Raw genomic sequence first — 20,644 nt, forward strand, 5'->3', positions numbered from 1 at the left:
AGCTTGTACGAGAGCCGACCAGGGACAAGGCTATTCTGGATTTAGTGTTGTGTAATGAACAGAATTTGATAAGCGATCTTGAAGTAAAGGAGCCATTAGGAGGTAGTGACCATAATATGATAAGTTTTTATCTGCAATTTGAGAAGGATAAGGGCAGATCGGAGGTGTCAGTGTTGCAGTTGAACAAAGGAGACTATGGAGCCATGAGGGAGGAGCTGGCCAAAGTTAACTGGACGGATATCCTAGCAGAAAAGACAGTGGAACAGCAATGGCAGGTATTCTTGGGAATAATGCACAAGGTGCAAAATCAGTTCATCCCCCGGAGAAGGAAGGATTCAAAGGGGGGAAAGGGGCCACAGTGGTTAACAAAGGAAGTCAGAAATTGCATAGCATTAAAAAAAAGGAAGTATAACAGAGCTAAGGTGAGTGGGAGGACAGATGATTGGGAAATTTTTAAGGAACAACAGAACTTAACTAAAAAGGCAATACGGGGAGAAAAAATGAGGTACGAACGCAAGCTAGCCAGGAATATAAAGGAAGATAGCAAAAGCTTTTTTAGGTATGTGAAGAGAAAGAAGATAGTTAAGAACAATGTTGGGCCCTTGAAGAATGAATTGGGTGAAATTGTTATGGGAAACAGAGAAATGGCAGAAGAATTTAATAAGTACTTTAGATCTGTCTTCAATAGGGAAGACACAAGCAATCTCCCAGATGTATGGATGGGCCAAGGACATAGGGTAACAGAGGAAATGAAACAGATTGACATTAGGAAGGAAACGGTGATGAGTAGACTGATGGGACTGAAGGCTGACAAATCCCCAGGTCCAGGTGGTCTGCATCCTAGGGTACTAAAGGAGGTGGCTCTGGAAATTGCGGAAGCATTGGTAATCATTTTCCAATGTTCCTTAGATTCAGGATCAGTTCCTGAGGATTAGAGAATGGCTAATGTTATCCCACTTTTTAAGAAAGGAGGGAGGGAGAAAACAGAGAACTATCGTCCTGTCAGCCTAACATCAGTAGTGGGGAAGATGCTAGAGTCCATTATTAAAGATGAAATAGTGGCATATCTAGATAGCAGTGATAGGATTAGGCTGAGCCAGCATGGATTTACCAAGGGCAAATCATGCTTGACTAATCTATTGGAGTTTTTCGAGGATGTAAGCAGGAAGTTAGACAAGGGAGATCCAGTGGATGTAGTGTACCTCAATTTTCAGAAGGCATTTGATAAGGTCCCACATAGGAGATTGGTGGGTAAAATCAGAGCTCATGGCATTGGGGGGAAGATATTGACATGGATAGAAAACTGGTTGGCAGTTAGAAAGTAAAGGGTAACGGTGAATGGGTGTTTCTCGGAATGGCAGGTGGTGACTAGTGGGGTGCCACAGGGCTCGGTATTGGGACCACAACTGTTTACAATTTACGTCAACGATTTAGATGAAGGCATTGAGAATAACATCAGCAAGTTTGCTGATGATATTAAACTGGGTGGCAGTGTGACATGTGATGAGGATGTTAGGAGAATTCAGGGTGACTTGGATGGGCTGGGTGAGTGGGCAGATACTTGGCAGATGACGTTTAATATGAATAAGTGTGAGGTTATCCACTTTGGGAGTAAGAACAGGAAGGCAGATTATTATCTGAATGGTGTAGAGTTAGGTAAGGGAGAAATACAAAGAGATCTAGGAGTCCTTGTTCATCAGTCACTGAAGGTGAATGAGCAAGTGCAACAGGCAGTGAAGAAGGCTAATGGAATGTTGGCCTTTATTACAAAGGGAATTGAGTACAAGAGCAAGGAAATCCTCTTGCATTTGTACAGGGCCCTGGTGAGACCACACCTGGAGTATTGTGTACAGTTTTGGTCTCCAGGGTTAAGGAAGGACATCCTGGCTATAGAGGAAGTGCAGCGTAGATTCACAAGGTTAATTCCTGGGATGACCGGACTGTCTTACGCAAAGAGGTTAGAGAAACTGGGCTTGTACACGCTGGAATTAAGGAGATTGAGAGGGGATCTGATTGCAACATATAAGATTATTAAGGGATTGGACAAGATAGAGGCAGGAAATATGTTCCAGATGCTGGGACAGTCCAGTACCAGAGGGCATGTTTTGAGAATAAGGGGTAGGTCATTTAGGACAGAGTTAAGGAAAAACTTCTTCTCCCAGAGAGTTGTGGGGGTCTGGAATGCACTGCCTCAGAAGGCAGTGGAGGCCAATTCTCTGGATGCTTTCAAGAAGGAGCTAGATAGGTATCTTATGGATAGGGGAATCAAGGGATATGGGGACAAGGCTGGAACCTGGTAGATAGATAGATAGATAGATAGATAGATAGATACTTTATTCATCCCCATAGATAGATAGATACTTTATTCATCCCCATGGGGAAATTCAACTTTTTTCCAATGTCCCATACACTTGTTGTAGCAAAACTAATTACATACAATACTTAACTCAGTAAAAAATATGATATGCATCTAAATCACTATCTCAAAAAGCATTAATAATAGCTTTTAAAAAGTTATTAAGTCCTGGCGGTTGAATTGTAAAGCCTAATGGCATTGGGGAGTATTGACCTCTTCATCCTGTCTGAGGAGCATTGCATCGATAGCAACCTGTCGCTGAAACTGCTTCTCTGTCTCTGGATGGTGCTATGTAGAGGATGCTGAGGGTTTTCCATAATTGACCGTAGCCTACTCAGCGCCCTTCGCTCTGCTACCGATGTTATACTCTCCAGTACTTTGCCCACGACAGAGCCCACATTCCTTACCAGCTTATTATGACGTGAGGCGTCCCTCTTCTTAATGCTGCCTCCCCAACACGCCACCACAAAGAAGAGGGCGTTCTCCACAACTGACCTATAGAACATCTTCAGCATCTCACTACAAACATTGAATGACGCCAACCTTCTAAGGAAGTACAGTCGACTCTGTGCCTTCCTGCACAAGGCATCTGTGTTGGCAGTCCAGTCTAGCTTCTCGTCTAACTGTACTCCCAGATACTTATAGGTCTTAACCTGCTCCACACATTCTCCATTAATGATCACTGGCTCCGTATGAGGCCTAGATCTCCTAAAGTCCACCACCATCTCCTTGGTCTTGGTGATATTGAGACGCAGGTAGTTTGAGTTGCACCATATCACAAAGTCCTGTATCAGTTTCCTATACTCTTCCTCCTGTCCATTCCTGACACACCCCACTATGGCCGTGTCATCAGCGAACTTCTGCACATGGCAGGACTCCGAGTTATATTGGAAGTCTGATGTGTACAGGGTGAACAGGACCAGAGAGAGTACGGTTCCCTGCGGCGCTCCTGTGCTGCTGACCACCGTGTCAGACCTACAGTCTCCCAACCGCACATACTGAGGTCTGTCAAGTAGTCCACTATCCAATCCACCATATGAGAGTCTACTCCCATCTCTGTTAGTTTGTGCTTTAAGATCTTGGGCTGGATGGTGTTAAAGGCACTAGAGAAGTCCAGGAATGTAATCCTCACAGCACCACTGACCCCATCCAGGTGAGAGAGGGATTTGTGCAGCAAATACGTGATAGCATCCTCCACCCCCACCTTCTCCTGATACGCAAACTGAAGAGGATCCCGGGCGTGCCTGGTTTGTGGCCTCAGATTCTGTATTATCAGCCGCTCCATGGTCTTCATCACGTGCGACGTCAAGGCAACAGGTCTGAAGTCATTCAACTCCTTTGGCTGTGGTTTCTTCGGTACCGGGACATTGATAGTAGATGATCAGCCATGATCTCAGAATGGCGGTGCAGGCTCGAAGGGCTGAATGATCTACTTCTGCACCTATTGTCTATTGTCTAAAAATCATTGGACTCTTGGCATGGTGCCAGAGGACTGGAAAATTGCAAATGTTACTGCTCTCTTTAAAAAAGAGGAAGGCAGCAGAAAAGGAAATTAAAGACTGGTTAGCCTGACCTCAATGGTTGGGAAGATGTTGGAGCCAATCGTTAAGGATATACTTGGTGACACAGGACAAGATAGGACAAAGTCAGCATGGTTTCCCTCAGGGAAAATCCTGCCTGACGACCCTGTTGGAATCCTTTGAGGGGATTACAAGTAGGATAGATGAAGGGGATGCAGTGGATGTTGTATATCTGAACTTTCAGAAAGCTTTTGACAAGGTGAGACACATAAGGCTGCTTACCAAATTAAGAACCTATAGTATTGCAGGAAAGTTACTAACATGGTTAGAGCTTTGGCTGGTTGGTAGGAGGCAGCGAGTGGAAATAAAAGGATCCTTTTCTGGTTGGCTGCCAGTGACTAGTGGTGTTCCGTAGGGGTTGATGTTGCGATCACTTCTTTTTATGTTGTATATCAATCATTTCGATGATGGAAATATAGAAACATAGAAAACCTACAGCACAATACAGGCTCTTCAGCCCACAAAGCTGTGCCGAACATAGATAGATAGATAGATAGATAGATACTTTATTCATCCCCATGGGGAAATTCAACATTTTTTCCAAAGTCCCATACACTTGTTGTAGCAAAAACTCCTTACATACAATACTTAACTCAGTAATAATATGATATGCATCTAAATCACTAACTCAAAAAGCATTAATAATAGCTTTAAAAAAAAAAAAAAAAAAAAAAAGTTCTTAAGTCCTGGCAGTTGAATTGTAAAACCTAATGGCATTGGGGAGTATTGACCTCTTCATCCTGTCTGAGGAGCATTGCATCGACAGTAACCTGTCGCTGAAACTGCTTCTCTGTCTCTGGATGGTGCTATGTAGAGGATGTTCAGGGTTTTCCATAATTGACCGTAGCCTACTCAGCGCCCTTCGCTCAGCTACCGATGTTAAACTCTCCAGTACTTTGCCCACGACAGAGCCCGCCTTCCTTATCAGCTTATTAAGACGTGAGGCGTCCTTCTTCTTAATGCTTCCTCCCCAACACGCCACCACAAAGAAGAGGGCGCTCTCAACAACTGACCTATAGAACATCATCAGCATCTCACCGCAGACATTGAATGACGCCAACCTTCTAAGGAAGTACAGTCGACTCTGTGCCTTCCTGCACAAGGCATCTGTGTTGGCAGTCCAGTCTAGCTTCTCGTCCAACTGTACTCCCAGATACTTGTAGGTCTTAACCTGCTCCACACATTCTCCATTAATGATCACTGGCTCCATATGAGGCCTAGATCTCCTAAAGTCCACCACCATCTCCTTGGTCTTGGTGACATTGAGACGCAGGTAGTTTGAGTTGCACCATATCACAAAGTCCTGTATCAGTTTCCTATACTCCTCCTCCTGTCCATTCCTGACACACCCCACTATGGCCGTGTCATCAGCGAACTTCTGCACATGGCAGGACTCCGAGTTATATTGGAAGTCAGATGTGTACAGGGTGAACAGGACCGGAGAGAGTACGGTTCCCTGTGGCGCTCCTGTGCTGCTGACCACTGTGTCAGACCTACAGTCTCCCAACCGCACATACTGAGGTCTATCTGTCAAGTAGTCCACTATCCAATCCACCATGTGAGAGTCTACTCCCATCTCCGTTAGTTTGTGCTTTAAGATCTTGGGCTGGATGGTGTTAAAGGCACTAGAGAAGTCAAGGAATGTAATCCTCACAGCACAACTGACCCCATCTAGGTGAGAGAGTGATTTGTGCAGCAAATACGTGATACATGTCCTTAACTTAGAAATTACCTAGGGTTACCCATAGCCCTCTATTTTTCTAAGCTCCATGTACCTATCCAGGAGTCAATTAGAATACGCTTTTGTATCCACCTCCACCACCGTTGCTGGCAGCCCATTCCACGCACTCACCACTCTCTGCATAAGAAACTTACCCCTGACATCTCCTCTGTATCTACTTCCAAGCACCTTAAAACTGTACCCTCTCATGTTACCCATTTCAGCCCTCGAAAAAAGCCTCTGACTATCCACATGATCCATGCCTCTCATCATCTTATACACCTCTATCAGGTCACATTTCATCCTCTGTCGCTCCAAGGAGAAAAGGCCGAGTTCACTCAACCTATTCTCATAAGGCATGCTCCCCAATCCAGGCAACATCCTTGTAAATCTCCTCTGCACCGTTTCTATAGTTTCCACGTCCCTCCTGTAGTGAAACAATCAGAAATGAGCACAGTACTCCATGTGGAGTCTGACCAGGGTCTATATAGCTGCAACATTTCCTCACAGCTCCTAAACTCAACCCTATGATTGATGAAGGCCAATGCATCATATGCCTTCTTAAACACAGAGTCAACCTGCGCAGCAACTTTGAGTGTCCTATGGACTCGCACCCCAAGATCCCCCTGATCCTCCACACTGCCAAGAGTCTTACCATTAATACTATATTCTGCCATCATATTTGACCTACCAAAATGAACCACCTCACGCTTAGCTGGGTTGAACTCCACCTGCCACATCTCAGCCCAGTTTTGCATCCTATCAATGTCCCACTGTAACCTCTGACAGCCGTCCACACTATCCACAAAACGCCCAACTTTAGTGTCATCAGCAAGTTTACTAACCCATCCCTCCACTTCCCAGAACAGATCACTGAGTCACACACTGGTGACCGACCTCCATGCAGAATATGGCCCGTCTACAACCACACCTTGCCTTCTGTGGGCAAGCCAGTTCTGGATCCACGAAGCAATATCCCCTTGGATCCCATGCCTCCTTACCTTCTCAATAAGCCTTGTATGGGGTACCTTATCAAATGCCTTGCTGAAATCCATATACACGACACCTACTGCTTTACCTTCATCGATATGTTTAGTCACATCCTCAAAAAATTCAATCAGGCTCGTAAGGCACGAGCTGCCTTTGACAAAGCCATGCTGACAATTCCTAATCATATTATGCCTCTCCAAATGTTCATAAATCCTGCCTCTCGGGATCTTTTCCATCAACTTACCTACCACTGAGGTAAGACTCACTGGTCTATAATTTCCTGGGCTATCTCTACTCCCTTTCTTGAATAAGGGAACAACACCCGCAACCCTCCAATCATCCGGAACCTCTCCCATTGATGATGCAAAGATCATTGCCAGAGGTTCAGCAATCTGCTCCCTCGCCTCCCACAGCAGCCTGGGGTACATCTCATCCGGGCCCAGTGACTTATCCAACTTGATGCTTTCCAAAAGCTCCAGCACATCCTCGGCTCTGGTACCCTACTATCCCTTCCCAGTCTCATTGGAATGTACCTATACAGAACTCCATGCAAATATCCCCTGAACATTTACCACATTTCATCCGTACATTTCCCTGATAACATCTGTTCCCAAATTATACTTGCAAGTTCCTGCCTGATAGCCTCATATTTCCCCTTACTTCAATTAAATGCTTTCCTAACTTGTCTGTTACTATCTCTCTCCAATGCTATGGTAAAGGAAATAGAATTGTGATCACTATCTCCAAAACGCTCTCCCACTGAGAGACCTGACACCTGACCAGGTTCATTTCCCAATACCAAATCAAGTACAGCCTCTCCTCTTGTAGGCTTATCTACATATTGTGTCAAGAAATATTCCTGAACACACCTAACAAACTCCACCCCATCTAAACCCTTGCTCTAGGGAGATGCCAATTGATATTTGGGAAATTAAAATCTCCCACCATGACAACCCTGTTATTATTACACCTTTCCAAAATCTGTCTCCCTATCTGCTCCTCAATGTCCCTGTTACTATTGGGTGGTCTATAAAAAACACCCAGTAGAGTTATTGACCCCTTCCTGTTCCTAATTCCCACCCATAGAGCCTTTGTAGACAATCCCTCCTTGACTTCTCCGCTTCTGCAGCCATGACACTATCTCTGATCATGAGTGCCACATCCCCCCTTCTTTTGCCTCTCTCCCTTTCTTTTCTGAAACATCTAAAGCCTGGCACTGTCAGTAACCGTTACCGCCCCTGCACTATCCAAGTCTCTATAATAGCCACAACATCATAGCTCCAAGTGCTGATCCATACTCTAAGCTCATCCATGCTTTGTTAATGCTCCTTGCATTAAAATAGACACATCTCAAACCATCGGTCTGAGCGCGACCCTTCTCTATCCACTCTATTTGTGAGCCAACCACCTCTTCCTCCATTTCTTCAGTTTGGTTACCACCGAATGGGTAGATGATGGTTTAGGTGGCTTTGTTGCCATGGTTCCGTTGTGGCAATAACATCCAGTCCCCAGAACCAATCCACACCCTGAATTCATCCACTTCACCTGTCAGTTGAAATGAACTGCGATCTCTCCTCTCCCTTTTCTGTGCCCCTGGCTATATTGATGACTGAACTTGCTCTTAGGGCCATCAGGAATATCCACTGATTTCTCACCAGCCACCCTACCATTCAGTGCCCCAACCCCTGTTACAGTTGTTTAAACTCCCCTGAGTAGCAGCAGCGAATCTCTCAGCCAGAAGAATAGACCCTTCAAGTTTAGGGGCAACCTGTCTGTCTTGCACAGTTCAGCCCTACTCTTGAGGAGACCCCTGTGATTCTTGCCCCCTTGACCCTGCAGCAGTTCCACGGCCACACATTTCTCCATCTCTTGTACGTTTCTATTTCCAGTCTCTCTAACACGGGCACTGCAGTAATCTGGAGATAACCAGATTGTTCAGGAAACCCTAAAGCTTAACCTCCAGGTTGAGTCAGTTGTGAAGAAGGCGAATGCAATGTGGGCATTCATTTCTTGAGGTATAGAATATACTAGGTACTAGAGAGTACCCCTGTGGCTGTACACCTTGACAATAAGTACTCCTGTTTGACTAATGTTGGGGGGGACAGCCTATCTGGGGGAAGCGACAGTGGCCATGCCTCTGGCACAGAGTCTGGCCCTGTAGCTCAGAAGGGTAGGACAAGGAAGAGGAAGGCAGTAGTGATAGGGGACTCTATAGTCAGGGGGTCAGACAGGCGATTCTGCGGATGCAGGAAAGAAACTCGGATGGTAGTTTGCCTCCCAGGTGCCAGGGTCGGGGATGTTTCTGATTGCGTCCAAGATATCCTGCCAGAGGTCAGAGGTCAGAGAACAGCCAGAGGTCGTGGGTCATATTGGTACCAATGACATAAGTAGGAAAAGGGAAGAGGTCCTGAAAGAAGACTACAGTGAGTTAGGAAGGAAGTTGAAAAGCAGGACCTCAAAGGTAGTAATCTCAGGATTACTGCCTGTGCCACGCGACAGTGAGAATAGGAATAGAATGAGGTGGAGGATAAATGCGTGGCTGAGGTATTGGAGCAGGGGGCAGGGATTCAGATTTCTGGATCATTGGGACCTCTTTTGGGGTGGGTATGACCTGTACAAAAAGGACGGGTTGCACTTGAATCCCAGGGGGACCAATATCCTGGCGGGCAGGTTTGATTGAGCTGTTGGGGAGGGTTTAAACTAGTTTGGCAGGGGGGTGGGAATCAGAATGTGAGTGCAGGGATTAAGGTAGGAGGACAACGGCATGATGCTAAGAGTTCTGAGTTGATGAGGAAGGACAGGCAGGGGACAGAACATAATCGTATCCAGTTAAAGGGATTGAAATGTGTCTATTTCAATGCTAGGAGTATTAGGAACAAGGAGGATGAACTTAAGAGCATGGATTAGTATGTGGAACTACGATGTTGTGGCCATTACTGAAACTTGGTTGGAGGAAGGGCAGGATTGGATGATGCAGGTCCCGGGGTTCAGGTGTTTGAAAAGGAATAGGACGGGAGGTAGAAAAGGGGGGGGGAGTGACATTGCTGGTCAGGGATAGTATCACGTCTATAGAAAGGGAGGACGCTGCAGAAGGAGTGTCCACGGAGTCAGTCTGGGTGGAAGTCAGAAATAGGAAGGGATCAATCACTGTGCTGGGAGTAGTCTATAGGCCGCCAAATAGCCCTCGGGACACCAAGGAGCAGATAAGCAACAGATTTTAGAATGGTGCAGGAAATACGGGGTTGTAGTTATGGGTGATTTCAACTTTCCTCATATTGACTGGCACCTCCTGAGTGCAAGGGGGATAGATGGGGCTGAATTTGTCAGGTGTGTTCAAGAAGGATTCCTGACACAGTATGTGGACCGGCCGACGAGAGGAGAGGCTATACTGGATCTAGTTCTGGGTAATGAACCTGGTCAGGTGACAGACCTCCTGGTGGGGGAGTATTTTGGTGAGAGTGACCACAACTCCCTTAACTTCAGCATAGCTATGGAAAGGGATAAAATCAGATGAAATGGTAAAGTGCTTAACTGGGGAAGGGCTAACTTTGAAGGGATGAGGCAGGAACTAGTGAGAGTAAATTGGAAACAGATGTTCAAAGGGGAAAGCACAGAAGTAATGTGGGAGAAGTTTAGGGACCACTTGAGCTGGGTTCAGGGTAGATTTGTCCCACTGAGGCAAGGAAAAAAATGGTAGGAAAAGGGAACCGTGGCTGATGAAACATGTGAAGCAACTCGTCAAGAGGAAAAAGGAAGCATATGTTAGATATAAGAAGCAGGAAGTAGGAGGGGCTTATGAGAAATATTGGGTAGCCAGGAAGGAGCTAAAGAAAGGATTTAGGAGAGCTTGAAGGGGGCATGAGAAGGCCTTGGCATGAAGGATTAAGGAGAACCCCAAGGCGTTCTATGCATATGTGAAGAATAGGAGGATGACGAGAACGAAGGTGGGACCGCTAAAGGATAAAGAGGGCAACATGTGCCTGGAAGCGGAGGAGGTTGGGGAGGTCCTAAATGAATACTTTGCTTCAGTATTCACAAGTGAAAAAGATCTTGATCAGGATGAGGTCGAAGTAGAGTGGGCCTGTGTGCTGGACAATGTGGAAATTAAGGAAGAAGAAGTGCTGGATCTTCTTAAAAACATCAAGATTGATAAATCCCCAGGGCCGGATATTATACACCCCAGGTTGTTGTGGGAATTGAGAGAAGAGATCGCAGAAGCATTAGCTATGATCTTTGAATCCTCTTTGGCTGCAGGGGAAGTGCCTGAGGACTGGAGAATGGCAAATGTAGTTTCCTTGTTTAAAAAAGGTAATAGAGAGAAACCTGGGAACTATAGACCAGTGAGTCTTACGTCAGTGGTCTACAAACTACTGGAAAGGATACTTAAGGATAGGATCGACGAGCATTTGGAGAAGACCAGTCTACTCATGGCTAGTCAACATGGCTTTGTGAAAAGAAGATAGTGCCTCACGAGTCTGATTGAGTTTTTTGAAGAGGTAACAAAAGAAATTGATGAGGGTAGGGCAGTGGATGTGATCTACATGGACTTTAGCAAAGCATTTGACAAGGTCCCTCATGAGAGACTCATCCAGAAAGTCATGAGGCATGGGATAAGTGGAACCTTAACAGTTTGGATAAAAAATTGGCTTAAAGGAAGAAAGCAGAGGGTAGTTGTGGAAGGAAAGTATTCTGCCTGGAGGCCGGTGACTAGTGGAGTGCCGCAGGGATCTGTCCTGGGACCCCTGTAATTTGTGATTTTTATAAATGACCTGGATGTAGAGGCGGAAGGATGGGTGAATAAGTTTGCAGATGACACGAAGATTAGAGGAGTTGTGGAAAGAGGTGAAGGTTGTCGAAGGTTACAAGAGGATATAGACAGATTGCAGAGTTGGGCAGAAAAATGGCAGATGGAGTTCAATCCGGACAAGTGTGAGGTGATGCATTTTGGAAGGACAAACCAGAAGACTGAGTACAGGATTAATGGTCAGTTACTTAAGAGTGTGGATGAACAAAGGGACCTTGGGTTTCAAATCCATATATCTCTCAAGGTCGCTGCACAGGTTGATAGGGTAGTTAAGAAGGCCTATGGGATGCTAGGCCTCATTAACAGGGGGATTGAGTTCAAGAGTAGAGAGGTCATGCTGCAACTCTACAAATCTCTGGTGAGACCGCACTTAGAGTATTGTGTTCAATTCTGGTCACCTCATTATAGGAAGGATGTGGAAGCTATGGACAGGGTGCAGAGTATATTTACTAGGATGTTGCCTGGTTTGGAGAACAAGTCATATGAAGCAAGTTTAGCAGAGCTGGGACTTTTCTCTTTGGAGCGTAGAAGAATGAGAGGGGACGATAGAGGTGTACAAGATTATGAGAGGCATAGCTAAGTTGGATAGTCAGTACCTGTTTCCCAGGGCACCAATAACAAACACCAGAGGGCATATGTACAAAATTAAGGGAGGGAAGTATCAGGGAGACATCGGGGTAAGTTTTTTACACAGAGAATTGTGTGTGGCTGGAATGACTTGCCAGGGATGGTGGTGGAGGCTAAAATATTAGTGGTATTTAAGAGCCTCTTGGACAGGCACATGGATGAAAGAGAAATGGAAGGTCATGGGGTAGTGTGGGCTTAGTACTAGGATTATATGTGTCGGCACAACATGGAGGGCTGAAGGGCCTGTACTGTGCTGTAGTGTTCTGTGGTTCTATAAGAGCTGGGATGTGATGTTGAGGCTCTATAAGGCACTCGTGAGACCACACTTGGAATATTGTGTGCAGTTTTGGGCTCCTTATTTTAGAAAGGACATTGGAGAGGGTTCAGAGAAGATTCACAAGAATGATTCCAGGAATGAGAGGGTTACCGTATGAGGAACGTCTGGCAGCTCTTGGGTTGTATTCCCTGGAGTTCAGGAGAATGAGGGGGGATATCATAGAAACATTCCAAATGTTAAAAGACCTGAACAGATTAGATATGGCAAAATTATTTCCCATGGTAGGGGAGTCCAGGACAAGAGGGCATGACTTCAGGACTTAAGGATGTCCATTTAGAACAGAGATGTGGAGAAATTACTTTAGTCAGAGGGTGGTAAATTTGTGGAATTTGTTGCCACGAGTGGCTGTGGAGGCCAAGTCATTGGGTGCATTTAAGGCAGAGATAGATAGGTTCTTGATTAGCCAGGGCATTAAAGGGTATGGGCTGAAGGCAGGGGAGTGGGGATGACTGGAAGAATTGGATTAGCCCATGACTGAAAGGCGGAGCAGACTCAATGAGCCAAGTAACATATTTCTGCTTCTATACCTTATGGTCTTATAAGTACCTTTCAGGTCCTGTTCTTAGGGGCTTTGCTAACTCCTTATATTCACTGTGTAGGACCTCATCCCCTCATCCCCCTTTCTACCTACATCATTGGTGCCAACATGCACCATGACCGCTGGCTGCTGACCCTCCCCTTCAGATATTCTGCAGCCACTTGGAGACCATGGCACCTGAGAGGCATACTACAATCCAGCAGTCCCCCCAATCACTGAGCTTCAAGTCACTCTGCCCTTGCTGACTTCACTATCATCCAAAGAGCTCACGAGTCAGCAATTCTCCCACTAAAAGCATCTTTGGCTTTTATTGCAGGTAACCAGCATCTGTCACAATTTGCATTTCTCAAGTTGTTCTGACAGAGGAGAGTAGGAGGATTCATTATTAGATTGGTTATGGATGTAGATGACACTGTGTGACATGTGCTCCACACACTCACCATGTCGATCGTGTTTGCAATGTTGAGCATCCTCTTCACCACAGCTTTCGTACTCTTCCCAAAGACCTGGTACTGGAAAACAGTGATTAGACATGATGGAAATCCACTCAGTACACAATGTTATAACCCACCCACACACACCACCCAAACCACTCAGTACACAATGTTCTAACCCACCCACACCCACCACCCAAACCACTCAGTGCACATTGTCCATCCCACCCACACACACCACCCAAACCACTCAGTACACAATGTTCTAACCCACCCACACCCACCATCCAAACCACTCAGTGCACATTGTCCATCCCACCCACACCCACCACCCAAACCACTCAGTACACAATGTTCTAACCCACCCACACCCACCACCCAAACCACTCAGTACACAATGTTCTAATCCACCCACACCCACCACCCAAACCACTCTGTACACAATGTTCTGACCCACCCACACCCACCATCCAAACCAATCTGTACACAATGTTCTATCCCACCACACCCAGCACCCAAACCACTCTGTACACATTGTCCATCCCACCCACACCCACCACCCAAACCACTCTGTACACAATGTTCTATCCCACCCACACCCACCACCCAAACCACTCTGTACACATTGTCCATCCCACCCACACCCACCACCCAAACCACTCTGTACACATTGTCCATCCCACCCACACCCACCACCCAAACCACTCTGTACACAATGTTTGAACACACTCACACCCACCACCCAAACCACTCTGTACACAATGTTTGAACACACTCACACCCAGCACCCAAACCACTCTGTACACATTGTCCATCCCACCCACACCCAGCACCCAAACCACTCTGTACACATTGTCCATCCCACCCACACCCAGCACCCAAACCACTCTGTACACATTGTCCATCCCACCCACACCCACCACTCAAACCACTCAGTACACATTGCCCATCCCACCCACACCCACCACCCAAACCACTCTGTACACAATGTACATCCCACACACACCCATCACCCAAACCACTCAGTACACAGTGTTCTAATCCACCCACACCCTCCAACCAAACCACTCAGTACACAGTGTTCTAACCCACCCACACCCTCCACCCAAACCACTCTGTACACATTGTCCATCCCACCCACACCCACCACCCAAACCACTCTGTACACAATGTCCATCCCACCCACACGCACCACCCAAACCACTCTGTACACATTGTCCATCCCACCCACACCCACCACCCAAACCACTCTGTACACAATGTCCATCCCACCGACACCCACCACCCAAACCACTCTGTACACATTGTCCATCCCACCCACACCCACCACCCAAACCACTCAGTACACAATGTTCTATCCCACCCACACCCACCACCCAAACCTCTCTGTACACATTGCCCATCCCACCCACACCCACCACCCTGTACACATTGTCCATCCCACCCATACCCACCACCCAAACCACTCTGTACACAATGTCCATCCCACCCACACCCACCACCCAAACCACTCTGTACACATTGCCCATCCCACCCACACCCACCACCCAAACCACTCTGTACACATTGTCCATCCCACCCACACCCACCACCCAAACCACTCAGTACACAATGTTCTATCCCACCCACACCCACCACCCAAACCTCTCTGTACACATTGCCCATCCCACCCACACCCACCACCCTGTACGCATTGTCCATCCCACCCACACCCACCACCCAAACTACTCTGTACACATTGTCCATCCCACCCACACCCATCACCCAAACCACTCAGTACACAATGTTCTATCCCACCCACACCCACCACCCAAACCACTCAGTACACAGTGTTCTAACCCACCCACAACCACCACCCAAACCACTCAGTACACAATGTTCTATCCCACCCACACCCACCACCCAAACCACTCAGTACACAGTGTTCTAACCCACCCACAACCACCACCCAAACCACTCTGTACACAATGTCCATCCCACCCACACGCACAACCCAAACCACTCTGTACACATTGTCCATCCCACCCACACCCACCACCCAAACCACTCTGTACACAATGTTTGAACACACTCACACCCACCACCCAAACCACTCTGTACACATTGTCCATCCCACCCACACCCACCACCCAAACCACTCTGTACACAATGTTTGAACACACTCACACCCACCACCCAAACCACTCTGTACACAATGTTTGAACACACTCACACCCAACACCCAAACCACTCTGTACACAATGTCCATCCCACCCACACCCAGCACCCAAACCACTCTGTACACATTGTCCATCCCACCCACACCCAGCACCCAAACAACTCTGTACACATTGTCCATCCCACCCACACCCAGCACCCAAACCACTCTGTACACATTGTCCATCCCACCCACACCCACCACTCAAACCACTCAGTACACATTGCCCATCCCACCCACACCCACCACCCAAACCACTCTGTACACAATGTACATCCCACACACACCCATCACCCAAACCACTCAGTACACAGTGTTCTAATCCACCCACACCCTCCAACCAAACCACTCAGTACACAGTGTTCTAACCCACCCACACCCACCACCCAAACCACTCTGTACACAATGTCCATCCCACCCACACGCACCACCCAAACCACTCGTACACATTGTCCATCCCACCCACACCCACCACCCAAACCACTCAGTACACAGTGTTCTAACCCACCCACAACCACCACCCAAACCACTCTGTACACATTGTCCATCCCACCCACACCCACCACCCAAACCACTCTGTACACAATGTTCTATCCCACCCACACCCACCAACCAAACCACTCAGTACACAATGTCCATCCCACCCACACCCACCACCCAAACCACTCTGTACACAATGTCCATCCCACCCACACCCACCACCCAAACCACTCAGTACACAATGTTCTATCCCACCCACACCCACCATCCAAACCAATCTGTACACAATGTTCTATCCCACCACACCCAGCACCCAAACCACTCTGTACACATTGTCCATCCCACCCACACCCACCACCCAAACCACTCTGTACACATTGTCCATCCCACCCACACCAACCACCCAAACCACTCAGTACACAATGTTCTATCCCACCCACACCCACCACCCAAACCACTCTGTACACATTGTCCATCCCACCCACACCCACCACCCAAACCACTCTGTACACAATGTCCATCCCACCCACACCCACCACCCAAACCACTCTGTACACAATGTCCATCCCACCCACACCCACCACCCAAACCACTCTGTACACAATGTCCATCCCACCCACACCCACCACCCAAACCACTCTGTACACAATGTCCATCCCACCCACACCCACCACCCAAACCACTCAGTACACAGTGTTCTGTACTTCCGGCGCCGACCTGAGCGGCAGCCTTTTCCAGCTTCTCCCGAGATTTGATAAATTGATCATTCTTTTTTAGGTTGTTTCTTTCTTTTTTTTTAGTCATAGTGTTATGTTTAGTATTTATTTAATATTGAGATGGAGAGAAAGTTGTATTCGAGAAACCAGCTACTTGCGCTGAGAAAGGTGCAAGTCAGTGTTGCGCAACAGACCCAGATCCCGAACGAAATTAAACGGAGGTTCCGCGGCTCCAGGGCTGGAAAACTGCGCAGGGATAAGTGGACGGAGATGAAGAAGCGTTATAAACCCGCTGTTCCTTCGGTCATTAAGGGGAACGTGAACTCGCTGCCAAATAAATTGGATGAGCTAGCCTCATTAGTAAGGAATGTTAAAGCATACAAGGAATGCAGTTTAATGTGTTTTTCCGAAACATGGCTGACGGCTCACAGGAGAGTCGACTGTACTTCCTTAGAAGGTTGGCGTCATTCAATGTCTGTAGTGAGATGCTGAAGATGTTCTATAGGTCAGTTGTGGAGAGCGCCCTCTTCTTCGTGGTGGCGTGTTGGGGAGGAAGCATTAAGAAGAGGGACGCCTCACGTCTTAATAAGCTGGTAAGGAAGGCGGGCTCTGTCGTGGGCAAAGTACTGGAGAGTTTAACATCGGTAGCTGAGCGAAGGGCGCTGAGTAGGCTACGGTCAATTATGGAAAACCCTGAACATCCTCTACATAGCACCATCCAGAGACAGAGAAGCAGTTTCAGCGACAGGTTGCTATCGATGCAATGCTCCTCAGACAGGATGAAGAGGTCAATACTCCCCAATGCCATTAGGCTTTACAATTCAACCACCAGGAGTAAGATATGTTAAAGAGCCGGGGTTGATTGTATTTAATGTATTTAAGTAAACTACTTAAGAACTTTTTAAAAGCTATTATTAATGCTTTTTGAGAGAGTGATTTAGAGGCATATCATATTTTTACTGAGTTAAGTATTGTATCTAATTAGTTTTGCTACAAGTGTATGGGACATTGGAAAAAAAGTTGAATTTCCCCATGGGGATGAATAAAGTATCTATCTATCTAACCCACACCCACCACCCAAACCACTCTGTACACATTGTCCATCCCACCCACACCCACCAACCAAACCACTCAGTACACAGTGTTCTAACCCACCCACACGCACCACCCAAACCACTCTGTACACATTGTCCATTCCACCCACACCCACCAACCAAACCACTCTGTACACAATGTTCTATCCCACCCACACCCACCAACCAAACCTCTCTGTACACAATGTTCTATCCCACCCACACCCACCAACCAAACCTCTCTGTACACAATGTTCTATCCCACCCACACCCACCACCCAAACCACTCAGTACACAATGTTCTAACCCACCCACACCCACCACCCAAACCACTCTGTACACAATGTTCTAACCCACCCACACCCACCATCCAAACCAATCTGTACACAATGTTCTATCCCACCACACCCAGCACCCAAACCACTCTGTACACATTGTCCATCCCACCCACACCCACCACCCAAACCACTCTGTACACATTACCCATCCCACCCACACCAACCACCCAAACCACTCAGTACACAATGTTCTATCCCACCCACACCCACCACCCAAACCACTCTGTACACATTGTCCATCCCACCCACACCCACCACCCAAACCACTCTGTACACAATGTCCATCCCACCCACACGCACCACCCAAACCACTCTGTACACATTGTCCATCCCACCCACACCCACCACCCAAACCACTCTGTACACAATGTTTGAACACACTCACACCCAACACCCAAACCACTCTGTACACATTGTCCATCCCACCCACACCCAGCACCCAAACCACTCTGTACACATTGTCCATCCCACCCACACCCAGCACCCAAACCACTCTGTACACATTGCCCATCCCACCCACACCGACCACCCAAACCACTCTGTACACAATGTCCATCCCACCGACACCCACCACCCAAACCACTCTGTACACATTGTCCATCCCACCCACACCCACCACCCAAACCACTCAGTACACAATGTTCTATCCCACCCACACCCACCACCCAAACCTCTCTGTACACATTGCCCATCCCACCCACACCCACCACCCTGTACACATTGTCCATCCCACCCACACCCACCACACAAACCACTCTGTACACAATGTCCATCCCACCCACACCCACCACTCAAACCACTCAGTACACATTGCCCATCCCACCCACACCCACCACCCAAACCACTCTGTACACAATGTACATCCCACACACACCCATCACCCAAACCACTCAGTACACAGTGTTCTAATCCACCCACACCCTCCAACCAAACCACTCAGTACACAGTGTTCTAACCCACCCACACCCTCCACCCAAACCACTCTGTACACATTGTCCATCCCACCCACACCCACCACCCAAACCACTCTGTACACAATGTCCATCCCACCCACACGCACCACCCAAACCACTCTGTACACATTGTCCATCCCACCCACACCCACCACCCAAACCACTCTGTACACAATGTCCATCCCACCGACACCCACCACCCAAACCACTCTGTACACATTGTCCATCCCACCCACACCCACCACCCAAACCACTCAGTACACAATGTTCTATCCCACCCACACCCACCACCCAAACCTCTCTGTACACATTGCCCATCCCACCCACACCCACCACCCTGTACACATTGTCCATCCCACCCATACCCACCACCCAAACCACTCTGTACACAATGTCCATCCCACCCACACCCACCACCCAAACCACTCTGTACACATTGCCCATCCCACCCACACCCACCACCCAAACCACTCTGTACACATTGCCCATCCCACCCACACCCACCACCCTGTACACATTGTCCATCCCACCCACACCCACCACACAAACCACTCTGTACACAATGTCCATCCCACCCACACCCACCACTCAAACCACTCAGTACACATTGCCCATCCCACCCACACCCACCACCCAAACCACTCTGTACACAATGTACATCCCACACACACCCATCACCCAAACCACTCAGTACACAGTGTTCTAATCCACCCACACCCTCCAACCAAACCACTCAGTACACAGTGTTCTAACCCACCCACACCCTCCACCCAAACCACTCTGTACACATTGTCCATCCCACCCACACCCACCACCCAAACCACTCTGTACACAATGTCCATCCCACCCACACGCACCACCCAAACCACTCTGTACACATTGTCCATCCCACCCACACCCACCACCCAAACCACTCTGTACACAATGTCCATCCCACCGACACCCACCACCCAAACCACTCTGTACACATTGTCCATCCCACCCACACCCACCACCCAAACCACTCAGTACACAATGTTCTATCCCACCCACACCCACCACCCAAACCTCTCTGTACACATTGCCCATCCCACCCACACCCACCACCCTGTACACATTGTCCATCCCACCCATACCCACCACCCAAACCACTCTGTACACAATGTCCATCCCACCCACACCCACCACCCAAACCACTCTGTACACATTGCCCATCCCACCCACACCCACCACCCAAACCACTCTGTACACATTGTCCATCCCACCCACACCCACCACCCAAACCACTCAGTACACAATGTTCTATCCCACCCACACCCACCACCCAAACCTCTCTGTACACATTGCCCATCCCACCCACACCCACCACCCTGTACGCATTGTCCATCCCACCCACACCCACCACCCAAACTACTCTGTACACATTGTCCATCCCACCCACACCCATCACCCAAACCACTCAGTACACAATGTTCTATCCCACCCACACCCACCACCCAAACCACTCAGTACACAGTGTTCT

General features: G+C 47.9%; 1 protein-coding gene across 2 annotated transcripts in view; it reads right to left on the minus strand.

Annotated features, from left to right (window-relative positions):
• The window catches only part of LOC140726065 (disintegrin and metalloproteinase domain-containing protein 12-like), a 315,802-nt gene that overhangs the window by 141,070 nt on the left and 154,088 nt on the right, over positions 1-20,644 (minus strand). For both annotated transcript variants that reach the window (XM_073041991.1, XM_073041992.1), the window contains exon 8: positions 13,393-13,464. In XM_073041991.1, coding sequence (XP_072898092.1) covers positions 13,393-13,464 — 72 coding nt within the window. The remainder of the gene's footprint in view (positions 1-13,392; positions 13,465-20,644) is intronic.

The sequence above is a fragment of the Hemitrygon akajei genome, chromosome 4 (genome assembly GCF_048418815.1).
Source record: "Hemitrygon akajei chromosome 4, sHemAka1.3, whole genome shotgun sequence".
In the NCBI taxonomy this organism is placed as follows: domain Eukaryota; kingdom Metazoa; phylum Chordata; class Chondrichthyes; order Myliobatiformes; family Dasyatidae; genus Hemitrygon; species Hemitrygon akajei.